Here is a 22486-nt window from a genome sequence, read left to right as displayed (position 1 = left end):
TGAATTAGGTGTTCAATGACTTCTGCGCAGTGATAAAGAGAACCATTATAACAATTAGTTCGAATAAACAGAAGAAGTCAACAAATGCCAATAATTCCTCAAAGAGACACATAGTCCTGTGTTGCTTTGGGTAAGGTGCCACTTCTGCTTCATTGAGTGGGGAGCTAGTCAACCACTGTTGCAGTGAGTTGCACAACTGTAAGAATGCACAATGTGAATTTATTCTGTTCTAAAAGTGTATCAGATGTTGGCCCTCTGTGCTTCACACTCTATATTTAATTTTACAAATCCTGATTGTTTAATCAGAAAATGTGAAATGTAACTGTGTTTAGTTTAGTAGTTTCCAATAAATATAGTAAGTCCCTTCCAGAAATAATTTATGCATCAAAACTGAGCAATACTGCTCATCAGAGTATTCTGTGTTTGGTATGCTAGGCAAATGTGATTTTACCAGGTCAACACAAGCACACCTTTTGAAATATCACATGAGCTATTGAGGAAATGATTTATTTAGATCTAGATCCATTTCAATCTGATTTCAGGCCTGGCAATGGAACAGAGACAGCCTTGGTCGTCTTGGTAGATGACCTATGCAGGGAACTGGGCAGAGGGAGTGTGCCCCTGTTAGTTCTTCTGGACCTCTCAGTGACTTTCAGTGCCATCCTTCTGGGTCGCCTCTCTGGGATAGGACTTGGAGGTACTGTTTTACAGTGTCTTCGTTCCTTCCTAGAGGGGCAACCCGAGAAGGTGGAGCTAGGAGACTCCAGTTTGGTACCCTGATAATTGACCTGTGCGTTCTGTGTTGTTCCCTATGCTATTTAACATATACATGAAACCACTGTGAAAGGTCATCCAGAGTTCTGGGATGTGGTGCCACCAATGTGCAGATGACTCAACTCTAGTACTTCTTTCTACCTCAATCCAAGGAGCTTGTCCTGGTCCTAAACGAGTAGTTTGGACTGGATCAGTAATGGACTGGATCAGTAATGGATTGGATGAGGGCAAATTGAAATTTAATCCAGACAAGACATAGGTGGTCCTGGTCAGGCAGATCAGAAAATAGGGATATAGCTGGTGTTAGATGGTGTTACATGTCCCCTGAAGACGCTTTACTCAGGGCTGCCTTTGAAGAGTATTCGGAAACTTCATCTTGTCCAAAGAGCTGCGGCAAGGCTGTTAACAGGGGCAAGTTACAGAGACCACGCAGTGCCCCTGTTGAAACAGTTTCATTGGCTACCAGTTTGTTTCCAGGTACAATTCAGAGTGCTCGTTGTGACCTATAAAGTCCTATATGTCTGAGGTCCAGGCTATTTGGCAGACGGTATCTCTCTTTATGAGCTGGCCCAGCTTATTGTCCTTGACTCATTGCTCTGCCTTACATCGCAGGTGGATGCGGTAGTAAGGAGCAGTTGTTATCATCTTCAGCTGATACGCCAGCTGCGACCCTACCTGGGCTGGGGGGACCTTGAAACTGTGGTACATGCCCTGGTAACCTCTCAGTTGGATTTCTGTAATGCGCTCTACATGGGGCAACCCTTGTACCAAACTCGGAAGCTACAATTGGTTCAGAATATGGCAGCAAGGCTGGTCACTGGATGCTCCAGGGCCTGCCATATAACACCTGTTCTACAAGATCTTCACTGGCTGCCTATCCGCTTCCGGGCGCAATACAAGGTGTTGGTTATCACCTATAAAGCCCTAAATGGCTTGGGCCCAGGGTACTTGGAGGACCGCCTCTCCCCATATAGTCCGCCCCGCGCTCTCAGATCGGGCAGTAAACACCTGTTAAGAGTTCCTAAATTTAGGTTTGTCTCCTCTTCTCAAAGGGCTTTTTCCATCGCAGCTCCTCAAATCTGGAACTCTCTCCCGGATGAGCTCCACTCTGCAACCTCCCTAGATCTTTTTAGGAAGAATCTAAAAACTTTTCTCTTCCGGCAAGCCTTCCCGTATGTGTCCTGATGTTATCTCTGTCTCCTCTCTGCATTGTGTCAACCTTTTGTTATGTATTCTGATTTAATTTGGCTTTTATGGATTCGTTGCAATATTTGAAATTTTATACTGTTTTTAAGGGTTGGGGTGGGTTTGTATGGGTGGGTTATTGGGGGGCTATTGACTGTAACTTTGTATCTTTTGATAATATTGTACACCGCTATGATCTGCCAGGAATAGCGGTTTATAAATCATTCATTCATTCATTCATTCATTGTAAGCCAAACCCCGAGTTCCAGTTTTGGGGAAAGGACAAGAAAATAATAATGATGATGATGATGATGATGATGATGATGATGATGATGATTGTATCCTACCTTTCTCCCAAATGGAGACCCAAAGTAGTTTATGATGTAAGTTTAAAACCGAACAGCTAAAACAGTGTGAAGTTTGTTATTGTTGTGGCCTTCAAGTCATTTCCAATTTATGACAGTCCTAACACAAACCTATCATGGGACTTTCTTGGCAAGATTTGTTCAGAGGAGGTTTGCCATTGCCTTCTGCTGAGGCAGAGAGTATATGACTTTCCCAGGGTCACCCAGTGGGTTTTATGGCTGAGCTGGGAATTGAACCCTTGTCTCCAGCGTCATAGTTCAACACTTAAACCACTACACTATGCTTCTACAAAGATTTGAAAAGCATTACATCATCAATTGACTTAAAATACTACTTTTACAGTATTAATTATAAAAACAATTAAAAAGACATGAAGTATATATTAAAACAAAATAACTGTAATACGAAGGTCCACATTTTCCTTTTCTTTTTTCCTTCTTGATCTTTTAAAACAGTGCAAACTGACCTATAGAAAGGTTAATTTGTGAAGCTGGCACTGGGGGAAGACTGGGAAGCCTGTACGGTATTTGTGCTTTTTATTATTCTATGGTGCTTTGGAGAGGTGCATTTATCTACAGTTCAGTGAAGCAAAAGAAAATGAAATACTCCCTCAAGGATTGCCCTAAAAAAGGAAGTCACTGTAAATTGGCTTCTTCTCAAATATGGCATTTCAAAGCAATATTTTAACATTTATTATTACATGTGGGTTTAACTTGTTCCAAGTAACAATATCTGAGTATCAGTGATGAATGTGTAAAAGATACAGACCATGCCATCATTGTGTATTCCATATCATTACTTGAACATGTGAAACTGTTTTGGTACATGAGGTCATTTTGCAATATTACTAAAGAATATGAGACACAGCTGCTACCATTATTTTAATTTTACAATATTTATTTTGTCTGCACTTAACATTATAACAAAGTTGTACCTTATTGTTATTAGTCACATTTTAGAGGGAAGATGAAAAGTTGCTCTTGGGATATTCCGAGACAAGTCATGATCCCCTTTTAGGTACAGTGGGCCCTTGGTATCCCCTGGGGTTTGGTTCCTGCCCCCCTCCCCCATGAATACCAAAATCAGTGGATGCTCAAGTCCCATTCAACAAAACAGCATAGCAAAATGGTATCCCTTCTAAAAAATGGCAAAATCATAATTTACTTTGAATTTATATATTTTAAAAATGTTTTCAAACTGATTCTTTCAGAAGAATCAGTGGATATGGAAGGACATTCAATAACCATTTTTGGGAGGAAGCACAATTGTACCTGCAGTTCCACCTTTGACTTAACGGTAATTAATGTTAATTTTGAATGTCCTCATAGAGCCTGATGCAAAACTGTGTAATCCTTAAAAATGAAAGGGAAAGAAACCCTGGAGAAAATCTGCTTCTCTCCAATGAACTTCTGATTGAACTGACCATGTGGATTTACCCAGTATGAAGTAATGATGGGATTGTTGGTGGTGTCCTTTTGAGTTGCTGGCCCTAATAGCTCTTAAGCAGAGAATGAGGACTACCATAGCTAGTTTTACTGATTATACCTTATCTTACAATATTCCAGTTAAACAAATCAGGCTGAAATACCCATGAGCATTACACGTGTTTCTAAATGCTGCAATATATTTTTTCTGTAGATATGTGATATTTCTCAGTATAATCTACAGCATGGTCTATATGAGAAGGAAGCCCGGTGATTTTGTTATTTATATGCAGAATGGTTTTTTTCTTCCCTGAGTACTTGCACATGATACAGAAAGAGACCATGCCTTACTCGCTCACCAATATTTTATTAAATTGCACGTGTTTTTAAATTTCATTGATGCTTGTCAGTCTTTTTAAAAAGTTGGAATAAACAGAGGTGGCTAAAAAAAGAACAGCCCTCCTTCTCTTATCTTACTACCCAGCTTGTTGGGCGCAATTGGCTTACACATTGTAAACCGCTTAGGGAGTGTTAGTTCACCGATAAGCGGTATAGAAATGTACTTGCTATTGCTATTGTTATTCCTTCTTCTCACTTGGTTGAACCACATTCACATTTTTACTGGAGTAAATTGCCTTGTCCTTTGTTTTTCAGCCAAATGCATTAAGAGTTGCTGAACATGCCTCGGAGTCCAACATCAAGTGAAGATGAGATGGCTCAGAGTTTTTCGGATTATTCAGTGGAATCTGAATCGGACAGCTCCAAAGAAGAAACCATTTATGATACTATCAGGGCCACAGCAGAAAAGCCAAGCAGCAGGATGGAGGATGCCCAGAACAACACATTAGTGATACGGATTATCATACCTGACCTTCAGCAAACGGTATGGAGAACTCCATTAAAAGTTTATTGACCAAGACCATTGAGCAGATTGATCTGCAGTAGATAATTAATGTATACCAGTACCTTGCAAGAATGTTAATGACAAAAGTGTGTAGGTAATATTTCTAAAATGTGCAATCAGATAAGCATATATTGAAACTTAAAGGGATGATTTTTTTAAGAGACTGTTTTTATCATTAAGCAACACAAAATGCATAGTTTATTTTGTGCATGGCAGCCTGATAAGTAGACTCCAAGTCATTACATTATATATTCTTCATTCATTTATTTCTAACAGAAATAGAATAGTTGCCTACAATATGAAAAAGCCTCACTTTTTGTGGCTTTATTTTGCACATATTCCTTCTGCTTTTTAACACATTTTCAGACTCTTTTAAAGGGATTTATTTAGATTTTGAGCTCTTTTCTACAACTTTTATAAATGGGGAATGTGTTCTGAATCTTTAATAAAGGCTATTATTATATTCTTTCAGAGTGTTGCAACTGAAATAAGAGTTTACAAAAACTAAAGAATGAATATGTTTTCCTTCCTAAGAAGCAGACTGTATAGGGCATATTAGATGAAATAGAAAGGCTGGCCAAAATTCACAAATCATCTCATCTAATTTCAGTTTCAGCAGTTTAGTTTTGCTTCTTTCCAGTTGACCATTGTGTTGCAAAACCAATTAAATGTAATTTTAAAATTGTTCTTAAAAAAGGCTTTTTAGACTGTAGAAAGAAGTCAAAAATATTTTTCAGTTGGCAGTGACATTTTGCTTAATGGATTGTTGTCTAGGTATTATCAGGAAACTGAGACTAAACTCAGAGTAAATGGAAAAGAAATTTAGGATGTGGTTATTCAAAGTTAAATGATTTTTAGTTCTATAGAGTTCAGTGAGAGAGTTAAGTACTTTTTTAACTCTTCCATTTATATAACTTAGAATGCAAAATGTTTAGGTTTGGCTGTCTCACTCTGTTTGAGTTAAAGACTATGGCATGGTGTAGTGGTTTGAACATTGGATTATGGCTCTGGAGATCAGGGTTCAAAGCTCTGTTTGGCAACGGAAACCCAGTGGGTGAACTTGGGCCAGTCAGTTTCTCTCAGCTTCAGATAAAGGCAAAGACAAACCCTTCTGAACAAATCTTGTCAAGAAAATCCCATGATAGGGTTGCCATAAGTCAGAAACGACCTAAAGGCATACAATAATAAACATGATAAACGGGGCTGCCCCGACTTACCGGGGCTGACCTGGTTGCTGCCGGGGGGGGGGAGGGGGAGCCGCTTCTTCCGGGGCCTGGTAGGCCCACTCGGGTTCCCAGAATGGCTTGCCGGGTCCAGGCTGGCCTGCCATTGGCCGTTTTGGAGGATTGGCTGCCACGGTCTCCTGGGCGCAGCTGATTGGTTCAGGGGGCCGGGTAGGTGGTGCCTCCTCCTTTTCCAGCCCCTGATTGGTAGTTAGGCCTATATAAGGCCACATGGCATCCTGCCTGCACGCCATTCTTGCTCGGCTCTTCTACCCTCCCTCCGTTGGTTCAGGGTGCTGTATTGTCACAACTTTATAGCGGCGGTTGTATAGGTCCTGGATCTGATGGACAGTTTTCAGGGCTGCATAGCATTGAATCGCGAGTCCTTCAGGACCCGGGAGCGCTGAGGGCATGTGGTGTGGCCATTGCGGGGGCCACATTGATTCAACATCTCCTAGATGTTGAACATGCAACTGCGAACATGCAATCGACTGGTTGCAAGTCTTGAGAGGGTGTTTTCATTGCCCCATGTCATCCCGAAGTTTGCCCGTGACCAAGCAATACACTTCATCTACCAACTAGTGGTTGATTGATATCAGATCCGGACCTTATGCTTTGAGGCCCACCCTTCTGTTTGGTTGAATAAAGTTGTGGCCTTTCCTCCAACCTTGTGTTTTGGTTTTCATTGGCGACTTTCCTCTGCAGCAATAATTTTTATTTCTTACCTGCCTCTCTCCAACCACCAACACAACAAAAACTAAGCCAGTGAGAATGAAAATCAGAACTTTATTTATGACAAATTGGGTTGGGGGGTTGAGGGAAGCAGGAATGGACTAGACAAAGAAAGTGTTTCCACATCCCTTTGCTCAAGCGCTGATGGAGCCCCAAGTACAGATGGTTTTGACGTCTGCACTTCTGGCTATTACATTGGTTTTTTTAACTCCACATGGGCCTTTCATTTGGGCCAGTGCTTCTCCTTTCCATGACTGAGATAGAAGAAAATTCTGAAAGGTGTGGATTGTGTATCCTAGCAGGGTTAGTTTTCTAGAAATGTTGGGATGATGCTCACGGGTGCAGGCGGGTGTGTCGTTTCTCCTCCTCCTTCATCACTGAGAGAGGAAGAAGATATATGTTTCCTGAACAGCATGGTGTAATTCAATATACACAGCTTTTAAAACTGTAGTTGTTATGACTGAGCAGCTACCACACTGGGAATTTAGTAGCCACATGATTTTCCTAATATGATTGCTCTTTGGGTGAGACAAATAACTTGCATAGGCTTCATTTTTGTAAATTTCATTTTTAAATATTAGTGTCTAGAATACTCAAAGCAATGCAGTCCAACTCTATGGGGATATTCCCTGATGTGGGACTTGTATCTTGTGTATTAATCGACATTGGTTTCCACTCTTTTTGGTCTGTAGGTACTAATGATAGTTTATGCAACATATAAAACAAATCCTCTTTTTTCTGTGATTCAGAAGGGTAATTTAGACAAAGTTATTCCATGGAAGAATTATGTCTGCCAGACAATATATTCATATTTCACTGAATAATATTGGCTGTCTGCCTGGAGGTTAATAAAGGCTTTTCAATATGTGTGGCAAGGTGAAAATCATATTTGAGAAAGGTTGAAACTAGATTCACATAGGGTGAGATACAAATTCTTCTTCCACCTGTTACTTTCCTTTTTTAGGTAACTCATCCAAGTAGCTTGTTCAAAGAAGATCAGATCTTGTTTCCCCTATCATAACCATGTGGAAATGTATCGCCTTATATAAATTATGTGCACAGTTAAGTAATATGCATGGCACATTTAAGGTGCATGTATTGTGCAAGACACAGAGCCCTGGTGGCACAGTACTTAAATGCAGGCACTGCAGCCATAACGTAATGAGTTTGATCCCAGGGCTCCAAGGTTGACTTAGCCTTTCATCCTTTTGTAGGTTGTTAAAATGAGTACCCAGCTTGTTGGGGGCAATTGGCTTACAGATTTTAAACCACTTAGAGAGTGCTGAGTTCACTATGAAATGGTATACAGAAGTAAATGTTATTGCTGCTATTCTTGGTATTCTCTGACAAAACTGTACATTTTGCTTCACTGGTCTTGTAGATCTGGTAGTATGATTTCTCAGATGGTTAAAATGAAATGTACCCCTTTCTGTAGTTTATGCATTTGTGAGATTTCTCATGCAAAGCTTTTTAAAAAAGATTAGATGTAGTTGCTTCTTTCAGTAAAATGTCTAAGAACTTTTTTCTCATTTTCTTTTATCTTAGGACCCCACCCCCCAGACCCCTTTGTATAAACAGGAACCATGTTACTAGCTTCTTGTATTTAGCTAGTTTTGCTAAGATAGTAGTATGTGGTGTGTTGAATAATCTTACAATGCTATTTTGCTCCTTCCAGCTGCTTTCACCAGTTTACATTCCTAAATCCCTGTATCTTACGTATTTTTACTTTATATTTTCTGTGTGTCCATGAAAGTCAAATGCATGTTTGACATTATTTCTATGGTTGCTGAAAATTCTAGTATGAGCACTGTAGCAGGCTGTAAACTCAACATTGAACATGTTGAAGTAATTGTGACTTTGACAATAGGAAACAAAATTGATTGACAGGTGACATATATTTTGTGGGACAACCACAGACTGCTGAGTCAGGAGCACATGGCATGAGGCAATGTTGTTGCAAGGTTGCATCATGTTGTGTGGCATTGAATAATGCCATACCTCCTATATAAGTGGACCAACAGTGTGGGTAGTTGTGGGTTAGTTGGCTTGGTTTGGAGCAGTTGATTGGGTTTGTTTGGAGAGTTGGTGTTTGTAAAGATTGTATTATATTGTACACATTGCGACTGAAGATAAAGCCTCTGGAACTTTGGATGAATCAACTACTCCTGTGAGTCGTTGTCTTGTGTGTGTGAAAAGTGGTCAGGACATTGCTGATACCAATAGCTGGGTGTTTTTGTTTTTGAACTCTGATAATGATATTGTTTTGGCTGCATTTGGGTAGACTTGTCCCCAGACTGTGCTAGTGGTTGGCTTTTCCCACATCAACAAATGGATATGGACCCAGTATAGGCCAGTATATCCCAGTACAGGCTGGTGTTATGCTCCTGGGGTAGGCTGGTTTCAAGAAACACCTGTTCTACAGAAGTTTTGCTTTTTGCCTTTCACTGTGCTTTTGCAAAAGCAGACGGGCAGCTGGAATTCAGCCTGTCCTTTGTTTTCATTTTTGCCTGACCATTATCTTCTCACTGAAGACAGAACGACCTTCAATAGTTCACAAAGCTTTTGTGTTTTTGTTTCTGTGGAAGTGTTTTGAAATAGCCTGTAGAAATGGCTTATTACACTGGAAGCTTAAGCTGTGACAAATTAAATTAGATGAAATTTGTGGGACTATGTTGAAAATCTTCTGGCATGGCTGTGGAGTAACGAACATCAACAAGCTGATAAGAAAGCAAGAGCAACAATACTATTGTCATTAGAGTCAAGTCAGCTAGTGTATGTGAACAGAATGGCCACAGTGTTAGAAGGCTGGATGAGTTTGAAAAATGTTTACCAGAGATTCTTGTACACTGAAAATGATTTTAACCAAAAGACTGTACAGTGCCAAATGAAAGTTGGTGCTGACATAAAAGATCATCTAGATAAAATCAGGACTCTGTTGAGCTGGAAAACAGAGGAATGACCTTTCCAGAGGTACAAAAGTCCTGTGTACTTCTAGGCAGCCTGAATGAAAGCTGGGACTATCTGCTGTACGGTTTGCAGAGTTTACCTGAAGCAGATTCGTTCCTGAACCTCATCTTGGTTTGTTTCTTGGAAGAACAAGAACACAGAGATTTTGAGGCTTAAACAGGAAAGATATGTGCATGCCAGCAGAGATAACAACCACATGTCTTCAGTGTCTTGGGGAGAGGACATTGCATCATGCGGTTTTGTGAGACGGTGCCATGGCTGTGGAAAGGAGAGGCATCTGAGAAAAGATTGTCCTACCTCCAGTAGCCAGAAGCAGCAGAAAAAGCCTTCCAGAGAAGCCTCAAATGCAGTTGCACCTGGAAAAAGCTGTTTTACGGCAGCAGTCAGTGATGCTGATTCATCAGATGTCTGGCTCATAGACTCATTGTGCTGTCAGTCATATGGAGTTGTTTCAGGACGTGAGGCCAGCATCAGTGACCAAAGTGAACTTGGCTGATGGAACTCTCAGAAAAGTGGAGAAAATGGGAACAGCCTTCATTTCCTGGTGTCATAGTCCTGACATTGTCAGAGGTTTTCTGTGCACCTAAAATGCAGAATTGCTTGTTAAGTGTGTCTTCTTTAACAAGTGATAGGTACTTGAAAAAGATGAATGTCTTGTATCCATGAATGGAAAAATCTGTGTTAAAGGAGTAAAGAAAAACACACTGTACTATATGCATCCAAAGACAAACATGTCACTTGTGCCAAATTGAACATGTCCAATGTACCTTTGCATGACCAATGTGTATATTATTTCCATTGTGTACTTGAGCATCCAAGTTTTGCCACATCGACACAGGTAATAATACTAATAATAATAATAATAATAATAATAATAATAAAATTTTATTTCTATACCTCTGTTCCAAGGGTCACAGCGGTGTACAACAAGGATAAAAACAGGTAAAACCATCACAATCCCATACCCCAACAGTATTACAAAATACAATAAAAACAATTACAAGCAACAACAATCATACAAGTGGTTGTGTAGAATGGAATACAGCAAAATATTGAGGGGGAAAAGCATAACAACAAGGGTTTGTTGAGAGCTAAGTGTAAAACCATGTGAAAAGTTTCTGGACTGCTCTGTCTGTGAAAAAATGAAACTGAAAGCATTTCCTGTGGCTAATCAAAGCCAAAGAGTGACCACCAAGCTCTTTGAGGCAGTACAGTCATCCCTCCATTTCCAAGGGGGATCCATTCCAGACCCCCCGTGAAAATGGAAATTCTCTGATATTCAAGCCTCATGGCCGCATGCTCCCATGTGTGGCTTTGCACATGCACTGCGGGCATTTTAACTCTGTCCGCTTGCTGGTCCACAAAGGGCCAAGACCGTGGACTTGAAGTTCGCAAAAATGGATGGACGACTGTATATGGGGATTTTTCCAGACTGTTCAGGCACAGTGAGGGAGGAGCCAAATACATGTTTGTGTTTGTGGACCATTTTACCCACTATGGTTTTGTATATTTGCTAAAATCCAAAGATAAAGTATTTAACAGATGGTGGCAATGGTGGAAAGGAAGTTTCTCTCAAAAGTGGTTTGTTTTGTATCAGATCGAGGTGGGGAATTCCTAAGTAATGTATTACAATAGTGGTTGAGAAAGAAAGGCATCCAGCACAAAACCATGAACCCCCATAGTCCATCCGAGAATGGTTTTGCAGAACATAGTGTGGGGTTATTACAGTCCATAAAAGAATATGATGGTGGATGCACAAGTGCCTGCAAAAATGTGGGGTAAGGCAATTCTGTGTGCCAATCATATCCTGGATATTGAGTTCAAGCATAAATCAAAATCCCTGCTACAGCTTGTACGTAGACAACCATTTCTGAAATACTGAAAGATATACGATCAGTTTGTCAGTGTACTCATTCTCAAAGGCCAGAGGCACAAGGCTCAGCCAAAATGGAGAAGGCTGAGATTTGTGGGCTACAAAGGGAACAAATACAGGTTGTCCCTGGCAGTGGAAAGGAGTTGTTTTCTAGGAGTGCAAATTTCAAAACACACAGTGGTTGGGACAAAGTACATGCCAACCAAGAGGTTTTTGTCCATCCACTAGACCAGTGTTCCCCAAACTGTACTTTTTAAGGGATTTTGGACTTCAACTCACAGAATTCCAGATTATTGGCCAACGTGGCTGGGCTTCTGGGAGTTGAAATCCAAAATCTCTTAATGGGCACAGTTTAGGGACCACTGCACTAGATCCACAGGAACGAGCATCCACAAATGGAGGGGTAGAAATCCTTGACACAACAGAAGAGCAACAACCTAGCACATCACATGACACATCACCGGACACCTCTTTAAGGAGGCTTTTCTTGGTTCTGCTACCCTCACAGGCATATCGGGGGGGAATCACAGAAGAAGGCCTTTTTGGTGATTTTTCCCATGTTCTGGCATTTTCTTCCTGGGAAGATTAGCCAGGCTTCATCTTTGTTGTTCTTCCACCAGCAAGATATTATTGTTATTGTTATTGTTATTGTTATTGTTATTGTTATCATTACAAAAATGTTACAGACTGTTAAAAAATTACATTTTCTAATTTTTCTTGTGTTATATACACTTACAATTTCACTTAGACGTAATCTGTCTCAGTGTTTAACTATGGTACTTGTCATATTTCCAACTAAATTTGTATGTTCTATACATTAATTTTTAGTGACTTCCATTTGTATACTTGGTTAATGAAACAATAAAGAAATTGAAACAACTCCCTAATTGATTTTTATGACTCAGCCTAATATTTAGCTTCATGATTGTTTCTGGACTGTTTCAGAGCTTTGATGTATACAGTGCAGTGTGATTTAGAAACTTCCCTTTATGGCTACCTTTTATTACCATAAACAAAAACGAAAACAAAACATCATTATTAGTTCCCAATTTGTATTTGTTGTCCTTTGATCCAGTTGGTTAATTGGTCCATATCTGTGTTGTCTAGAGTTATTAATAACCATTCATCTATTGTGGGTGATTCATTTGATTTCCACTTTTATGCTGTGAGGATTCTGGGAATATTGTTTTCCAGTGCTTCTTTGCTTTTGGGTTTGAAATTTTATTTGCCATGTTTAAAAGATATATTTCTGGTAGCATAGCAGACTTTATATTCAGCATTTTGTTGATCTGTATGTGAATATTTTTCCATAAATTTTGGATCTTGGTACATGTCCACCTGTTAGAATCCTGTTAGTATTCTACCAGATAGTGGTTAGTGTTGTAGTATAGTAGTTGGGGATGATGGGGCTTTAGTTGCAGTTAGAAATGTAGATAGTGATGTTTAGTGCATAGCAGGGCCAGGTGTCTTATCGGGTGGCCTTGAGGGCCTGGCTCTCTGAGCGGGGAATGTGCTTTCAGTTCTGTGGGAACCAGGAGGGGCTTCGCTTGGCGGGTTTCTGCATGGGAGGGGATTTTGGCTTTTGGGAATTCTGTTACTTTGTCTGTGGGAGGGGTGTGGTTAGTCTCAGCTAAGAAGCTGAGTGAGGCACATGTCTGATTCTGGATCTATCAATAAAGTGCTGTTGATTATATCAATCAAACTGACTGGTTGATTGTCTGGGATTCTGGGTGCTAACTCTGACACCACCACACATGGTACCAGTTGCCCATCACTTCTCCACATTTCCAGCATTTGTTATCCTTATTTTTATAAATCTTAGCTAATTTTGATCGCGTCAGATACCATCAATATGGCCTCTTTAAGTAATTTTCTGTAACACTTTGTCACTTTGATAGTTGAGATGTTTTTTTCCCTCGAGTATTGCCAGCTTTCTAAATCAATAGTCTTTCCTAGATCTTTAGTCTTTTTTAAGATTGGGGCTCGACAAACCGCCACAAAGGGGTGATCTGGAGCCACCCATTTTCTATCTGGAGGGAGCCCACAGTAACCAAACTGTGTGGCTTCCTCAGCTCCAAAAAGAACCCGCTAAAAGCGGGTTCTTTTGGGCGCGCAGGGAGGACACCACCAGTGCGCCATTGGCACTCTGTGACACATCCACAACACAAGTGCGGCGCCTGGAGGCATGGATGCGCCGCCACACTTGTTTCGTGCATGCACCCCATTTATGGATGGCGCTACGTAAAGATGGCGCTGTCCATATGTATTAGGGTTCTAGAACGTGCGGTTGCCACACACTCTGGAACCCTTTAGGCTTTCAGGCTGTCTGTTTCTTTAATGATTTTTTAAAGTTTCTTTAATGATTTCTTGCTCTCGATTTGTTTCTAGTAACAGTTTGTATATTTTAGATGTTGGTTTTGCTTCGTCTCCTTCCAGTATCATGTCGAGTTCATTTTTCTTAAGTACCAACTCCGTTTCTTTTTGGTCAATCTTGCATCTATCCGATAGTTATACCAGCCAATTGCTTTGGGGCTTTTTGGGTCAAATTCTCTGATTTCATTTATCCGTCTCATCTCATAGTGGCCTTGGTTATTCTTTTTTAATATGTCTCTATATCTTAACCATCCCTTGGATATTCTAGTGCTTCCTAGCAGGGCTTCTTGAGGTGAGACACAGTGGGGTATTCTAGAATAGAAAATTGGTCTGGGTTTTTTTCCAGGTAGAGAGGATTGCTTTATACTCGGAAGAAAATACTTTTAAAATAAGCCAAACATGCTTTTGGGAACTACTGTTTGTAAGGAGAGGTTTTTTTTTAAATAGTGTGTGATATTGTTTTATTTTTTGTCTTTTAATTTGTATGTTGTAAGTTGTTTTTAATTTAATACATAGTTTAATTATATTTAAATCTTTTTGTGTTTTAGTGACTTGAGCTTTTATCTGTTTCAGTTTTTATAATTCACCTTGAGTACTGCAGAAAAGTAGGTGTATAAAACAACAATATTAGCAACAAAATTTGACAAAAGTTCCTCCCCTAGAAGCATGTAAGAGGGGAGAGAGGATTACATAGCCCTGGGGCCATTCTCAGGCCCAGGGAATCTCATCGAAGCAGTTATAACTTGGATAATGTTGTGTGTGAACCAGACCATGGCCTAGTGTAGACTTTTAGAGGTATTTGCCAAACACAAATGCATACTTGCTGCTTGACTAACTATGCACTGAGTCCAGATTTACTGCTTAGATTAGATACTGAATTTAGTGCAACTGTTCTAAGTCACAATCCAGCCCAATGTCTGTAGGCCTCCCTCTTTCCTTATTTGTCACACAACTTTAATAATTAATTTGTTTGTTTTATTTATATACCGCTATTCCAAAGATCATAGCGGTGAACAGCAAGTAAGCTAATTAGCAAGTAAGCTAATTTGCCCCCAACAGTCTGGGTACTCATTTTAGCGACCTCGGAAGGATGCAAGCCTGAGTCGAGCTTGGGCCCTTTTACTGGTCTTGAACTCGCAACCTTGTGGTTTTGAGTGAATGGCTGCAGTACAGGCATTTAACCACTTCAGTGTCACATGCAGTCTTGAAGCAAGTTGTATCAAACTGGATGTTAACACTATTTTAAATACTAAACCCACTGGGTGACCTTGAATGAGTCACATACTCTCAGTCCCAGAGAAATCCTTGATAGGGTCACCTTAGAGTCACAAATTGGAAATGACTTGAAGACTGACAACAACACAACAACAATGATGATGAAGTGATAAAATAAACTGGATAGTAAAATGATTTTACCAATACTAGAAGGATTTAACGTGTTATTAATCTGTTGAGAAAATTTTAATAATTTCATTCAGTTTTACTGTTTTGTGTTGTTGTTAACTACCCTTGAGTCAATCTTGATCTGTGGCAATCCTGTGGATGAGACATCTCCAAAACTCCCTTTCCTCAACTGCTCTGCAGGTCCTGTAAACTCATATCCGTGATCTCCTGAATAGTCTCCATCCAACTAGCATGCAGCCTTCCTCTCTTTCTGCTTTCCTCCACCATTCCTAGAATTATTTTTCCAGTGAGTCATGTTTTCTGATGATGTGTCCAAAGTACGACAGCCTCCCTTTTGTCATCTTGGCTTCCAAGGAGATCTCTGGCTTGATCTGCTCTAGGACCTATTTGTTTGTCTTTTTGGCCATCTATCTTCTTGCTTAATTGTCCAGCTATCACATCCATAAATGATAATAGGGAATACAATGGCTTGTATGATTCTAACTTTTGTGCTGAGCTGTATATCTTTGCATTTTAGAATCTTTTCTAGTTATTTCATAGCTGCTCTCCCCTTTCTTATTTTCTGATTTCCTGGTTGCATTCCCCATTTCTATCAATTTTTGATCCCAGGTATGAGAGACTTTTTAGTATTTCTATTTCTAGGTCGAATTTGTCAGATTCTCCATTGTCATTATTTTTGTTTTCTTTCTGTTTAGCAGTAGGCCTGCATTTGCACTTTGTTCCTTGTTCTTTCATAGTAGTTGTTCTAGGTCTGTGAGGTTTTCTGCTAGTATTATGGTGTCATCTGCTGTTCTTTGTTGCTATTCTTTCCTCCTATTTTCACTCCTCCTTCTTCTCTGCCCAAGCCTGCTTTTCTTACAATATGCTCTGCATATAAGTTGAACAGGTAGGGTAAAGTGCAGCCTTGTCTGACTCTTTTGCCAATTGGTAACCATTCTGTTTCTCTGTGACCTGTTCTGACAGTAGCCTCTTGTCTGGAGTACAGATTCCTCATCAGGACTATCAGATGTGTTGGCCCTCCCATGTCTTTTAGGGTGTTCTATAGCCTTTCATTACCTATGCAGTCAAAGGCTTTGCTATAGCCTATAAAGCACATGTTAATTTTCTTTTACTTAACTCTTTTACAGTTTTACTGTACTAGAAGAATATGTTCCTGCAAATGTCATCATACGTGATTGTACTATAAGCGATCACTAGTGGCAGCATTTGTTTACATGTACCAATATATTATTACATTTCTAATACATTGCATTTCTATTACATATGATTTTTTGCTAGTATATATGGTCAGTGCACATTTATCTTCACAAGAGTTAGCAGTTAGGGTGAGAGTTCACCTAACAAGCATTATGGCAAAAACCAGATTTGAATCCAGATTTTAATTGGGACAGACACTGTATCTATTTCAGTGCACTATTTCTCTGTACTGCAGTTGGAACAAAGAAGTGTATATTTTGACATAGAAAATATATACTGGGTTAGAAAGTATAACTGTGAAGATGTAAATAGAATGTGATTAAAAAAAGTCTTCTGATGGAAATAAGAAAATCTATTATGAAATATTAATCTTTAAGGGGATTTAAATTGTATTTGAATTAAATAATAAAAAAACCTTGATGAATCTGATCTAGGAATGTCCGTATCATTCATGTGAATCACTATATTTTGTGTATACTAATTGTCTTATTGTTTGTTCTTTTTATGTGTTGTTTTACAGAAATGTATTAGATTCAATCCTGAAGCATCAGTTTGGGTAGCAAAACAACGAATTCTTTGCACATTGAATCAAAGCTTGAAAGACGTTCTCAATTATGGCTTGTTCCAGCCTGCAAACAATGGGAGAGATGGGAAATTTTTGGATGAGGAAAGACTTCTTATGGAATACCCTCAACCTGTAAATAAGGGAGTTCCATCCTTGGAGGTACTTTAATGAACAATCCTTTACTTAATCTTTTGATATCATGATATCATGCATAGTCAGACATGCATTCTAGATTTTAAGAAAGCTGATTTCAGTAAAATTAGGAAAAATACTGGTAGTGATCCCATGATCAGGAATACTCAAAAGGAGCATGTACAAGAAAAGGGAAAATGGGAAATTACCAAAGAAGAATTCAACAAATAGCAAGATCATGTAGGGAGAAAATAAGAAAAGCTAAAACATGGAATGAGCTCAGGCTTGCTAGAGAGGTTAAAAACAATTTTTTAAAAAGCTTTTTTTTGTTATGTCTGTAGGAAAAAGGAAGAACAAGGAAATGATAGGGCTGCTGCATGGGGAAGATGGTGAAATGCTAAGAGGGTCAGAGAAAAGGCAGAAATACTCAACACCTTCTGTGCCTTGGTCTTCTCTGATAAAGGAGAACAATGATCAACCTGGGGAAAATGGAGGAGATATGACAGTAGGGGAAATGCTGCACAGAATAGGTAAAGAGGTAGTATAGGAATACCTGGCTACTCTAAATGAATTCAGGTCTCTAGGGCCAGATGAACTACATCCAGGATATTAAAAGAATTGGCAGAAGTAATATCAGAATCACTGTCAATAAATTTGTTTGGGAAAACAGAAGTGATCTCAGCCGACTAGAGGAGGGCAAATGTTGTCCCCTGCTTTCAAAAAAAAAAAAAAAAAAAAAAAGGGGAGGGGAGAGGATGCAAATAATTGCTGTCCATTTAATACCCATTTAAACAGAAATTTGTAAGCACTTAGAAAGGAATGCGGTGATTACTAAAAGTCAGCGTGACTTGTCAAAAACAAGTCATGCCAGACTAATCTTCTTTCTTTCTTTCTTTCTTTCTTTCTTTTTTTTTTTTTGATAGAGTCACAAGATTGACATAAAGGGAATGCTGTGGATGTAGTGTATCTTGATTTCAGTAAGGCCTTTGACAAGGTCCCATATGACATCCCTGTAAAAACGCTAAAATGTGGGCTAGACATTGTGACCATTAGGTGGATTTTTAATTAATTGATCAACCAAACCCAAAGAGTGCTCACCAATGGCTCCCCCTGTTCCTGGAGAGAAGTGACTAGCAAGGTGCTATAGGGTTCTGTCCTGGGCCCAGTTTTATTCAACATCTTTATCAATGACTTGCATGATGGAATGGAGAGCATGCTTATCAAATTTTCAGATGACACCACATTAGAAATTAGATTAGCTAATACCCCAGAGGTCAGGATCAGAATTCAGAATGACCTTAACAGATTAGAAAGTTGGACCAAAATGAACAAAATGAATTTCAGCAGGGAGAAATTTAGGATACTACACTTTGCCAGTAAAAATGAAATGCACAGATATAAGATAGTTGCCACCAGGGTTGACAGCAGTACATGCAAAAGGGATCTGTGAGTCTTAGTGGAGCACAGGCAAAGATAAGCCACCAATGTGATGTGGCATCTCAGAAATTCTACGCTGTATCAATAGGAGTATAGTATCTAGATTGAGGGAAGTAACAGTACCACCCTATTTTGCCTTGGTCAGACTTCACCTAGAATATTGTGTCCAGTTCTGTTCTAATTACTTAGCTTAATAATAATAATAATAATAATAATAATAATAATAATAATAAATTTATTTATTTGTATCCCGCCTCTCCTTTTTGAGGATCAAGGTGGGTAACAGCAAGAATTAAAACAAATACAGAAAATAATGACAAGAAAAACAACCCCCAACCCCCCACCCTTCAACCTGCCTTCCCTTCAATACAAAATTAAACAACAAAATCCATGTAACTACAGAAACAATTAAAAACAATTTAATAATAGTGGCAGTACCTAGGAGGCCAGATCAAATGGGCAATTAATTCAGTTCTGGGCAGAGGTCAGTCTGGGAAGGCCCACCGGAAGAGGATAGTTTTTAATCACCTTTTTAAAAGCATCGAGGGGTGTGATCTGGTGATTCTTCCGGCAGGTCATTCCAAATTTTTGGAGCAGCAACTGAGAAGGTCCTCTGCGAAGTCACCACCAGTCTAGTTTTTCTTGGCTGTAGTAAGTTCTTCCCAATCCCTGAGGACCTGAGTGTGCGGGAAGGATTATATGGGAGGAGGCATTCCTTCAAGTAAGCTGGACACAAGCCATCTAGGGTTTTATAGGTAATAAAAGTGTGGCTTCTATATGTGACTGTACTAGAGTTTTAGAGTTGAGGAGAGTCCCATTATATACAATGAAAGTAAAATGGTATCCTTTATATAAAATAGCAAAAATCAAAGTTTGTTATTTGGAATTTATATATTTTTGGAACATTTTCAAGCTGTCTATAGTTGAACTGGTGGATAAAGAATCCGTGGATATGGAGGGTCAACTGTAAAAGTAATAGTCATCACTCAGGATTCATATATATAGTAAAGATATATTGCTCAATCAATATGTTGAACCATCATTTTCTTCCTCATCATTTTGAATCCCAAGTGGCAAACAGAGGTTTCTTTTCATCTTGGTTTAGCCTACTGGTTTAGAAGAATTTTAATGAGAAAATCTATTTAAAAAATCCAAGATTATTTTAAAATAACAATAATATAGAATTGCTCTGTTTTCCCTTTTTAGAGAAATATATAAGAGTTGATATGTCACACTTCAGGACAGTAGTCTAGGTGTATTTAGTTCAACACCCCCCCCCCCCACCCCCAGTTTCAACTAGGTAACAAAACATGCAATTCTTCATTCTCTTTCAACTGTGCTGAAAAAGTCAGTGATTTTGTTCCTTTTAACAGGTTAATTTTTTATTTCTGATAGACTTTTTATTACTTCTTATAAAAACAGAATGTAGCCATCTTTTAAATGTTGGAACTCCAAATTGGGCAGAAGCCACCATCTTTTTGTTTGCTAGGCCTTAGACACATGATTAGAATGATGGAGTGCTTGAGCAATTTAGCTTAAGATCTGTGTGGTTAAAGCCAAGAGCAAGGAACATTATTGAAAAAATGAATCCTTCTGTTGTCTATTTTCTTGTGCTACCACATTTTTCTTCATAGAATTTTCACAATCTTTTTCATCTATAAGAATCCTACAGAACACCTCTGTAGAGAGTGGAGATTCAAATGGTGGCCCTCAGGCCAAAACTAGGGCTGAGGAGTGAGCAGCATCTGCATGCTCCCCAGCCCTAGTTTGTATAGACGACACCATGTTGGAAGCGTGCTGTCCATACAGCGCGTGTGATGATGGCGTCACACATGTGCCACCTCCACATGGACCGGCGCGTGTGTGATGCCACCACGGCGCTACAGGGCGCTTGGGGTACTTTTCGGTGTTGTGGGAAGGAGCTCCAAAACGGAGCTCCTTCTGTGTGCACACATCGCTGGCGCGGCTTCTACATGGCCATGCCAGCAATGCAAAGGAGAAAGGGGCCAGGAGGCCCCTTTCTCCTTTTCCCCATGCCTGTCAGGGTGTCCGAGGGCATTTTTCCGCTTCTCCGTGGCCTGGAAAAGTGTCGGGTTGAGGCCGCAGGGGCTGCCGGTGAGGCTGCCCTGCCTCCAACCCGGCAAGAAAAGGGGCAGCTGCGGACCGCCCCTTTTCTGCGGCCTGTACTGCACCATAGTCTGTACCAACAAAATATAAAATTCAAAATCCAATTACAATAAGGTACTTGTACTTTTAAAATGAATATCCCATGTTGTCTGTTATTCATAAGTTCAATGCATGACAAATCATAGTTAAGGAAGATTAACTATGGTTTACTGTCATAATCCCATGATAAATCATGGTTTGTGAGCAACCAGCAAGTTAGAATTAGAAATCATGATTGGTGCTGGAAATGGAAACCTTGATGATAGGATATGACTGACCATAATTATCATTGATGCTCCACTTCTGCAGATCATTGTGCCTGAAAATTAGAATTAGATGAAAAGAAGTTCTGTTCTCTGTTTTGCTTGTGATTATTAAAATCAAGCCATTAAGTTCAGTTTTAAAGAACAACTAATACAAACCAGTCTTTATGTGTTTAAACTTTAAGCATTCAGTTAAGTGTTCTAGTATCTTGGTAATTATATGAACTAAGCCTTGAAGCATTTTATGATTTTTCAGTTGTTATTAACTAATATTAATTCCCCCCCCCCCCCCCCACAAACACACAGTTTCTTAAATGAAAAGTAACATTTGGATACTGCTTCCTTTCAGTTTCGATACAAGAAGAGAGTATACAGGCAATTGAATCTTGATGAAAAGCAGCTAGCTAAGCTCCATACCAAGGTATGTCGAACCACAGAGCAGAAAGCATAGTAGTCTCAGAATATTTCATAGACCTTTTGACTTTTTATTCGGTCCTTAGATTTTAATAACAAGCTAAGAAAATGCAGGGTGGATTCCAAGATGGGTGTTACTATAAAATGATCCTGTGCACGTGCATTATTTTATATTATTATTATTATTATTAACCTTTATTTATAAAGCGCTGTAAATTTACACAGCGCTGTATATATAATCTTTTAGTCAGATGGTTCCCTGCCCCCAGGCTTACAATCTAAAAAAGACATGACACAAAAGGAGAAGGGAGTGGCGGTGGGGAATAGGGTCAGGTCTAGCAGATCTTCTCCACCTCCGAGGCCTGGACCAAGGCAGATGGACTGGAGGAAGGGCTTGGTTTCTTAATGAATGGTTAAAAGATTTTATATGTGGTAATGCAGTGGGCCCTTGGAATCCACTGGGGTTTGGTTGCAGCCCCTCCCCATACCAAAATCAGTGGGTACTCAAGTCTCATTAAATACAATGGCTTAGTACATTTTCTTAGTATGGTGTCCCCCAGATACCCACACACACACACACACACACACACACACACGCCATGGATAGTTGAATCCATGTATATGGAGGGCCAACTGTATTACTAATAATCCAAAGATTCTCAAAGGTTCAGACAGTGATTGTACACTGCTGCTTTCTTCAGGCAACATATTCTTCCTGGGACTGCACCTTGAGAAAGAGTCTGAATAGGAATAGACCATGTGGGTCTAATTGTACAATTGTAATAGAAGAAGGTAGATCATGTCCAGGCTAGCCCCACAAATGCTATAAGATCGCTATTATCAACCATATTCCAAACTGGTATAATGAACAGTGGCAGCACATAGTTCAGATGTCAGGGAGGTTTTGAATCTTCCACATTTAAGTCTATTTTAAAGGAGCTATCCAAGAGTAGAACTTTTCCAAATATGTTCCGCACCTTGGATTGATCTTTTAAAGTTAGAATGGATTCACCTTCTCCTACAATTGATATTGAAACTTCTAGTTGTCATTGATAATGGTTGCTACCACAGGAAAACTACAATTTTG

General features: G+C 39.5%; 1 protein-coding gene across 4 annotated transcripts in view; it reads left to right on the top strand.

The window, feature by feature from the left end:
• The window catches only part of SHANK2 (SH3 and multiple ankyrin repeat domains 2), a 480993-nt gene that overhangs the window by 48513 nt on the left and 409994 nt on the right, over positions 1-22486 (top strand). For all 4 annotated transcript variants that reach the window (XM_089521401.1, XM_089521400.1, XM_089521399.1 and 1 more), the window contains exons 2-4: positions 4404-4632; positions 16943-17146; positions 21335-21406. In XM_089521401.1, coding sequence (XP_089377527.1) covers positions 4429-4632; positions 16943-17146; positions 21335-21406 — 480 coding nt within the window. In that variant the 5' untranslated portion in view covers positions 4404-4428. The remainder of the gene's footprint in view (positions 1-4403; positions 4633-16942; positions 17147-21334; positions 21407-22486) is intronic.

This window comes from Sceloporus occidentalis, unplaced genomic scaffold (assembly GCF_023333645.1).
Source record: "Sceloporus occidentalis isolate IW3139 unplaced genomic scaffold, rSceOcc1.0.p SCAF_4, whole genome shotgun sequence".
Lineage (NCBI taxonomy): Eukaryota > Metazoa > Chordata > Lepidosauria > Squamata > Phrynosomatidae > Sceloporus > Sceloporus occidentalis.
This window is presented reverse-complemented; position numbering and strand designations above follow the sequence as displayed.